The sequence below is a fragment of the Antrostomus carolinensis genome, unplaced genomic scaffold, assembly GCF_000700745.2.
Source record: "Antrostomus carolinensis isolate BGI_N321 unplaced genomic scaffold, ASM70074v2 scaffold17354, whole genome shotgun sequence".
NCBI classification, from domain to species: Eukaryota; Metazoa; Chordata; class Aves; order Caprimulgiformes; family Caprimulgidae; genus Antrostomus; species Antrostomus carolinensis.
Window position 1 is genome coordinate 93895 of NW_010310428.1, and position 8996 is coordinate 102890.

The following is an 8996-nucleotide window of genomic DNA, read 5'->3' on the forward strand; positions in this document are numbered from 1 at the left end:
CATTAGGAGAACCGCACCTATCAATAAATGGTTTGACTTTTTAAGCAATTTCGACATTTCAGGAGAAAAGAAGTGCTTTGTGTAAGTACGGGTTTTCAGTGAGTGACTTACAATGGCTGCATAGGATGCTTCTGTCCTGCTGTTGCCAGACAGAGGTGGTTCTTCTGTCCTCAGCGTGCTTTGTGTTTTGGGAGCATTCAGTTAAAATGTCTCAGAGGGCTCTAATTTTCAGGAAGAGCAGAGCACACTGAGCTGCCTCAAAGGGGCACCCACCTCAAAGGGGTTTTGTGGATGGGGTAGCGATATCAGTTTGCTCCCCCTTTTTTTTTTTTGAGGTTCAGTTGACATTTGCCTCCTCCACTTTGCAGCCAGTCATGAACTACAACCCATGGATGCTCCTCTACTTCATCTCCTTTCTGCTGATCGTGGCCTTCTTTGTCCTCAACATGTTCGTGGGGGTGGTGGTAGAGAACTTCCACAAGTGTCGGCAGCACCAGGAGGAGGAAGAAGCCAAGAGGCGGGAGGAGAAGAGGCTTCGCCGGCTGGAGAAAAAGAGAAGGAGTAAGGAGAAACAGATGGCTGGTCGGTAGTCTTTCCACATCTTTCTGAGTCCTGCTTGACCTTCCACACGATCCCCTCCTCCCTTCCCTCCCTGCCTCGTGCCTGGTGATCATTCTTCTCCCAAAAGCATGTCCAGCTATAAAATTTGCATGAAGGAAATAGCGTTGTTTTAGGCTGAGCAAGGAGCCATGAAAGCCTTTTTAATGGCTGCATGATTTGCAACGACCTTTCCATTGGAGGTTATTTAAATTAAAATATAATAATAATCAGAAATGAAGCTTCTTGGATAGCAGAGCTCAATGTTACACAAATAGTGACAACTGCAAAGATCAGCAGTGCTGGATGGCACCATAAATATTCTGAGTCATGAGCACTGTTGCTGATAACTGGATTCACTATTTGGTTTATTACAGCCTTGTAATGCCACAGTGATGTTACCTGTCCCATTTATCAAGCAGGTTTATTTATTGGCACAGTAGCACCACTGCTGTTCAAGAATGTAATAAAACAATGGAGCCATCTCATTCTAGTAATGCTCAAAAACTCCTTAGAGAAACATATCAATGCATTTGCTTGAGAAATACAGATTAGAAAAAAAAAGCAACCTATGGTTGAGGAAAGTCACTAACTAGATAAAATAGCACTTTGAACCCAACTCTGAACTGGATGTGCAAGCTTGCAGCCCTGCCTAGAGAAGGCTTTACAGGTGAAAGGAGGCTAGACCTCTGCTCTGCCAAAAGTCTCCAACCTGGCATTTGTCTTTTTCTCTTTTTTTTCTTTTAATTTGGTTGAATAAGTCAGCCAGAGGCCACAGGTTGGAGGTACTCTTCTTCTTGCATGCTCTCTCTTCTGACTGAACTTTCTCCGTTGCCCTTTGTGTCCATGACCTCACGCCTTACCTCCCTGGTCAGTCCGCCTGCTGCTCTCTCCGTGTCCCCTTTCACGTCTCTTCTCTATCTTTGACAGACTTCAGTACTGTTTAAGAGGCTGTCTGATCAAGCGCTTGTTCCGAAAGCTGGTAATATTAAGTCTGTTTTATTTTTTTTAATAGTCTCAGAGGTGTTTAATAGCTGTAACAGGCTTAATCGTGCAACCAATGTACCACAACGGTGTCTCAGCCTCTCTCAGTTCAGCACTTATCCAGCACTTTCCTTTGGTCACATCTTTAAGTCCCCTGAGCTTCACAGGTTTTGTAACCAATAGGATGTATCACACCAGCCTCTGGACATCAAACTTTGGTTTATGCCGAGAGCCTGGCTTCCTCGATGGTCAGTGGAAAGATGGAGGCTTCCCTCAAGAGCGCTGGAGGACACGTTAGACTGTTCTCAGTTAAGTGGGATACAGGTGGAAAGATTTTTTTGTTTGTTTTTCACATCAAGGAAATGCCTAGAAAGCTCCTTCAGTTAGTCCAGGTTCCCAAACGCAGTTTCAGGCTGATGAGTTAGAAAATGTTTTTAAAGGCTGGATAGAAAGATCCCTATTTAAAGTGGTAGTTTTGGAAAGCAGACATTTCTGTGGAAGAAAAATAGATGTTTAGTTGTTATTAATGACCTTATTTATAATGCTAGAGGAACTAGATGAAGAAAAGACGTAAGTCTGGGCAATTTCCCAGCGGGAAGGAATCACAAACCATCCTTGGAGATGTAGTTATTCATTCAGTCCTATGAAATGCCTAATTAAAGAGGCAATAAACAGCTATTTTACTGAGGATCAAATATTGCTGAGTATTCACTTGCCATAAAAACCTTTCAAGAGCAAAGTATGAAACCCTCCAAATCGCTTCAAAACAGTTTTCCCAGTTCACATTCAGTGAAACGTTGGTTTTAATTGCCCACGTCCAGCTTTGTCCTTGGAGGCAACAGATGTTGTTGCTTAGCTTCATTCTCCATGCTGGGAACTTGAAGATGATACCAAGACTAAGGCTTTGATTTATGCCAGCAACTGTGAGGAGGCTCCTTTCAGCTGGGCTTCCTGAGTGTCTTCAAATGCCCCAACCAACCTATGGATGTCATACATAGACACACGTAGACGTCTATAACTGGTTGCACGGTCATTTTTTATTGTAAACTCTTCAAATGCATTTACACAATTGGACATCTGAAAACCAGAAAAGCCCATGAGATCCCAGCTTGGTGAGATGTAGGCAGGTGCAGGAGTGGTTGCTGTAAGGTGCGATGGCCCAGCAGGATAGGTACAAAGTCCATCCTTCAGAAGAGTCTTCTCCTTCATCATCATCAAGTGAAGGGGTTCTGAGGGATCTCGGGCTTCCACCTATGAATGTGAGAGCAGCACAAGAGCCCTTCCTTTTTCACGATGAGCCCACCTACCTGACCCCACCCTTCATGAGGCACAAGGAGAGGATCCCACAAGGAAACATTCCCAGTAGAGGCAATGGAGAGCCTGAGAACCATAGGGACCTCTGAAGGGGAAGGGAAGTCTTGCCGTGTGTCCTGCCGGGTGATTAATGCCATTTCATTCTTTTAGATCTAATGCTGGATGATGTATTAATGGAGAGCTCAGCCAGTGCAGTGCAAGGTACTGGGAAGTCGGCACGTCTCGTCCCACTTGAATGGCAGTGCTGTGTCACTAACGGCTGGCCACCGCTGCTGTGAGGCATCCCACTAAACCGTGTGTGTGGTGCAAAGCTCGTTTGCTTACTTCATGGCACACGCATATCATTCTGGAGTGCAGGTCTGCAGACCTGGCTCAGGACTGACACTTGCAAACTCTTAATTTACCCCTTGATCATGTTATGTTCTTCAGTATTTTTTTTTCCTGGTTTTCATTCAGACACTGTCAGACTTTTCATGGCTTTTTTTTTTTTTTCTCCTTTTTTTTTGTTTTGTTTTTTCTTAGAGCATAATGGCTGGACTGTGAAATGGGTCCTTTATTGTTTACTCTAGCTTTTCAACCACCAACTTAGGAGTCTCTGAATGATTTGCAGGAGTGTCTCTGGAAGGCAGGCAGTCTCACTTAGGGAGGTTATTTCATTATTTCTCCAGCCCTTGCTTGCTGCTCCATGAATGCTGTGCTTCAGGGAGGTACAGTATTTTTTCAGCAGGGTAAAATTCAGTGTAGTGCAGAACCTCAGTGCTTTAATGGAGAGATCAACCCCACACCAACCTGCAGTGCGGACATGGGGTTTAGCCATTGTGCTGCTCAGATTGTAAATTCTTCCTATTGACCGAGAATCACTTGATCTATGAGATATCTTGTGAATTAAAAGAAATAAAGATGACACCTCAAAACCTTTCCAGGTCCTGGTGGGGATGGACCAGCTGAGCTGAACACTGCTGGGGGTTTGACCTGGCCACCCTGACCAGGGCTCACTCACGGCTCCCTATCCTGTCTCCCCTCACCAGGATGGTGCTCAGTGCTGCAAATCTGGCCCTTGCTCTTTTTATTTTTAGGAGAAGCTTTGATCTGGCAAGTATTTTGTTTAATTCATAACTTAAGAATATTAGCCTGAATGATTAGACATGCCAACAGAGAAACAAAAATAGCTGTAATTTTTGACAAAAATAATATGCTAAGAAAATTGTGCTTTTAAAGCTGTCACCTGTGAACAAGCTCCCACTGCTTGAGGTGGGAGCAGGGGTCCATCCATCTCTCACATATTGCAGGGAGTTTTGATTAAATAAAAATTGCAAGGTGAGGGCTATCGGCTTTCACTGCAGAGGATAACTCAGGGAGACCAAGGTTTCTACCTTATATTTCTAAGGCCTTGTTGGAAGTTCTCACAACATGCTTTAATAAATCCTGAATCTCCTTCCCATTGCCATTCCTGATATTTTTATTTCTTTGCCTTCATTCTTGCTCTTCTCGATAGGTTCCTGTCCTCTCCTGTGAAATCGGGGTGGCGTGAGGGGGGTGTTGTCTCTGGGTTTGAGGGTCTGTTTATTTTTTCTTCTTTTTACTTGGCTGTGACTCCTCTCCTGATCCTGTAGAGCTACATCAAGGCTGTCTTGTTTCATTTTATTTTTAAGGCATTGAACTCATTCCAAACCCCTCTGTTATCCCGCGCAGGCTCAGAAAGACTCTTAGAGTTTGCCTTTAAAACGTGTGCAATTGTCAAGTCTGTGCTTTGTGTTTCCTTTTGTTGTCTTTTCTTTGCATCCCGTGGTAGTGAATGCGCCGTGCTGCTCTTCAGGCACCGGCGTGAGGGAATAGAAGGGATTTATTTCTGAATGTGACTGTTGTGGATATTAGGGAATCAGTCCTGGGTGCTGGAGATGAACCTCCTGTGGTTCAAGGAGAAATCTGGAGTTGTGACCCCAAAGCCTTCACACATTTCTGCACTTGCACAGGGCTTCTTTTCTCTTTCTGTGAAGATAAGATGGAGTAGTGTGTGTGTGTGTGTGTGTGTGTGTGTGTGTGTGTGTGTGCTGCTGCCTGGTGCTTAGTGAGATATTATAATTTTCTTTTTCCCCCCCTTTTTTTTTTCGAGTCTACATTCTATCACAACTGGAATCTTCTCAGTGGAAATAATTTATCATTTTCCATTTTGCCTTTTTTTTTTCCTTTAAATAAATCCATTCAGTACAATAAAAGCCAAGTAAAACACTATTTAAATAAAAAAGTTCCTTCAGTGCAAACTACTTTTTAACTTAATATTCTTGATACAGTTTGTAAATCCAGCTGCGTCACAGACTCATTGCTCACTGGTTTGCTGCTGTCCTCCAGATATACTCAGACCTGCGAAGTAGTTAATTCCCTTATTATAGGAGAAGGAAGAAGCTGGAGGAGACAGTAATGGAATTGTCCCACTCTCGTGAATTCCAATTTCCTGTGCCCACGCACCTCCGGCTCAAAAGCCACCTCGGGGAAAGTGGCAATTTCTCTCTTGACAGGGCTATATTCAGAGGCAGCTGCTATTCAGAGATATTTCAGACCCATGTGCCCTGCCCGATTCCCCCCAAGATAATGCGGTTAACGGGAAGAGAGTAGCCCCATCCCCATCTCCTGCAGTGCTGGCGGGGACCAGCCGAGCCCTGGGACCCCCTGGGAGCTGGCAGTGACACTGCCCAGCAACACAGAGGTGCCTCCAGTGCTGCTTTGATGGTCACTGGCACCATTTCAAAGGTCAAGTCCTAGAGCTGTCAGATAAACAGTGGCACGGGGTTAGTGCCCCAAACCTGGGCTGTGATCACCTAAGGGAGAAATCGGAGCAGGGTTAGGAGTGGGAGATGTTTATCCTGCAAGGGCAGTGGTCACTGCCTTTCCAAATGGGCGGGAGAGAACGGTGATGAGTTTGGCTACCTCAGGACAGAGGTTGGAGCTGCAGGAGAGGACAGTGATGAGTTTGGCTACCTCGGGACAGAGGTTGGAGCTGCAGGAGAGGACAGTGATGAGTTTGGCTACCTCGGGACAGAGGTTGGAGCTGCAGGAGAGGACAGTGATGAGTTTGGCTACCTCGGGACAGAGGTTGGAGCTGCAGGAGAGGACAGTGATGAGTTTGGCTACCTCGGGACAGAGGTTGGAGCTGCAGGAGAGGACAGTGATGAGTTTGGCTACCTCGGGACAGAGGAGAGAACGGCGATGAGTTTGGCTACCTCAGGACAGAGGTTGGAGCTGCAGGAGAGGACAGTGATGAGTTTGGCTACCTCAGGACAGAGGTTGGAGCTGCCTGGGGCTGCTGTTCTCTGCCTCCCAGCCGTTGTCAAGGGGATCAATTCTGATCCTGCAGGATGTGCCAAGAGGAGTACAGAATATCTGCCTGGGGAGACAGCTTGAGTTGAGAGCCCGTAACAATGATAAGCTAAAGCTGATGCCCCCACTGCCAGGCACCTGCTGCTGGCACGATCCCCTTAGACCACAATCGCCCAGGCTGAGTGGGCAGGTGAGCTCAGACCAGCTCTCAACCCACTGCTAAACCTCTTTCCTACCTGCATTAGGAGGAATTGCTCAGGATCTGCTGTCTGAGCTGATTTTCTCCAGTGTAAGGATATCTAAATTGGAGCCACTTCTCCCTCTGCCCCACTCCTGGTCCCCAGCCCCAGTGAAGCAGCTTGATTTACACCCTGTTTACCAGCCTGATGTCTCGTAGTGGGCTTTTGCTGTATTTCCTCATCTCCTCGCATTCTCATTCTGGCAATTCTTCTTTTGTTCGTTTGCTCTCCTCCTCTTTAACGCCATGTGTGCCGGGAAGCCAAGTTAACCTTTCCAGTAATAATCGAGACTAACCCAGAGCTCTTGTTGTTCTTGACACAGTGTATTGTAACAGTACAGTAATGTGGTGTTGTGTTAGTTGTGAAGTTCACCACCTGGAGTCTAACAGATGTCTGTATTTCCCAAGATGTTGGTATTGTTTAGATCTTTACTGCAATAATTAGAAACGATACTGTGTGATAGGGGGCACGGGCTTTGCACCTGGATAATTATATGTGAGCAACGTTCTCTGCAGAACTGTGCAGGTTGGGTTAAATAAATGGTATTTATCCAATAACAAGAGAATGGTTTATCTGTTGAGAAAGTTCCCTGCCCACCTAGACACAGTAGATATTTATCTCGGACAGCATGCCAGCTTCTGTGTGGTTCATCTCACAGTAATATCTGGATGGCACTAATACGCACGGCTGGCATGCGGCGACCGCTGGCATGATTCATAAACAGGGTTGACAAATCCCTTCTTTGCAAAGTTAACGGGGAAGGATGAAACATTCACCACTAATAATTTTCTAAGGCTGCAAGCGCATCTGTGAGGGCAGCATCCTGAGATGTTTGGCTGTGGAAAACTGAGGGCATGTGTTGGGAAAGGTGAAAAGGAGTTTTGGGGTTTGGGAGAAGGGGGGATGAGAAGCGGGAGAGCCTTGGCAGAGGTAGGAACGATTACCAACCCTGCTTATAAGGTCATGCATTGGCTAATCCAGGTGCAGGAGCCCTGCACAGGAGACATTTTACAACCACTCTCTAAATCCTCTCTCTGTTCTAATGGCGTCAATGCTATTCTGTAGGATTTGGAATTACCTGTCAATCAGAGCTAAGAAAAATTTGAATTCCAGTGTAATTATTCATAAGTAAATCCACTGCAAGAAAAGGCAGAAACATTGACATTTTTTCTTTTTGAATGTGAATTATACATAAATGTAGAAGTGATCCAATTACAGTGGTGTTTCTTTCTGAGATGATAAGTTGGTTCATAAAAATAGGTCCTATTCCTAACCTAATTGTATTCAAACATTTTAGTTAATTTGCTACTCATAATTTAGCATAATGTGATCGAGGTATCTTGACTTTATGGAGATTTATGCAGATTCTGAGATATCTGACAAAGTCTTATGAGTGAGTCAGCAGCTACCGGTCTGCTTTTTTGTAAGCACTCAATAGATTCGGCATGAAAATTCATTTTATAGACCTTTTCATCGATATCATGCTTTAACACTCAGGTACAGATCACCTAAAGCACACTGCAGATCCAAGAGTGAATATTAATACTGCCTTTCATTTGATAACACTGAAGCAGAATTTTGGACGTTCCAAACCCCTACAGAATAAAACTGCTGAGTGGTTTGTCTCTCTGGTCCCTGGGCTGTAAGGGAAAGGTCTGTCTCTATGGAAAAAACAAAACTTCTCTGATTTTTCAGGATCCTGTTATGAAGTAAGGAGCACATGAAACCGTTACATCTATGGGTTTTATTGCAATGTCATTGGCTATTGACAAAGTGAATTCTATTTCCAGGCAAAATTTAATCTTCTAAAATTAGTTTTCCCTGACGGCAACTCAAACCTGTGCTTCGTGGTTTCATTCTGCCCAATTTTTTTGCTTGGAGTAATGTATCAAATTGTACATTTGCTTAGCAGCGCTAAATATCAAGCCATGTAATTCTTACAGCTCAATAATTTTCATAACCAGTTGATCATCTAATTATGAGAGTAATATTATACTCTGACATATTCAAGACAGTCCTTTCCACTTCAATCTGCATTATAATGCCTCCTTGAAAATTGTACTGAATTATATACTCAGCCTTGGCATTTCCTCATTAGAGATTAGGTGAGTAAATGAGTTTATCTCTAGGAACATTCGGGGTCTAAAGAGCACGTGTCATCCCTCAGGCAGCCGAACATGGGAACGAGTTGAACAGTGAAATCTGTACTTTGATAATCTTGTCTAAATGGAGGATCGTTATTTTCTATTCGCTAAGGCTGACTTCTCAGTTTTCCTTGGTATTTTTATGGACCATTTTTCAGGGCTCTGACAGCCAAAGTGTTGAATTTTGTTCTCTCTACAGTTTATTGCAAAGAACATAATACCATTGAATTACTTCTCTTTCAAAGACCACTGCTAACTCAGTGGCCTATATTTTTAAGCCATTGTTAGTAAAATCTGCCCCTAATATCTGACCGCTAATTGAGCTTTCAGATATTTTGGGAACTTTTAAGATCAACAGAAACAAATATTGTTGTTTTAATTGAAATTTAATTTAACTTTCCCT

At 44.1% G+C, this 8996-nt stretch overlaps 1 protein-coding gene across 1 annotated transcript in view; it reads left to right on the plus strand.

The window, feature by feature from the left end:
• Positions 1–8996, plus strand: part of CACNA1G (calcium voltage-gated channel subunit alpha1 G) — a gene marked incomplete at its 3' end in the record, with an annotated part of 99475 nt that overhangs the window by 69593 nt on the left and 20886 nt on the right. The window contains exons 25-26 of the mRNA XM_029084611.1: positions 369–582; positions 3046–3096. Coding sequence (XP_028940444.1) covers positions 369–582; positions 3046–3096 — 265 coding nt within the window. The remainder of the gene's footprint in view (positions 1–368; positions 583–3045; positions 3097–8996) is intronic.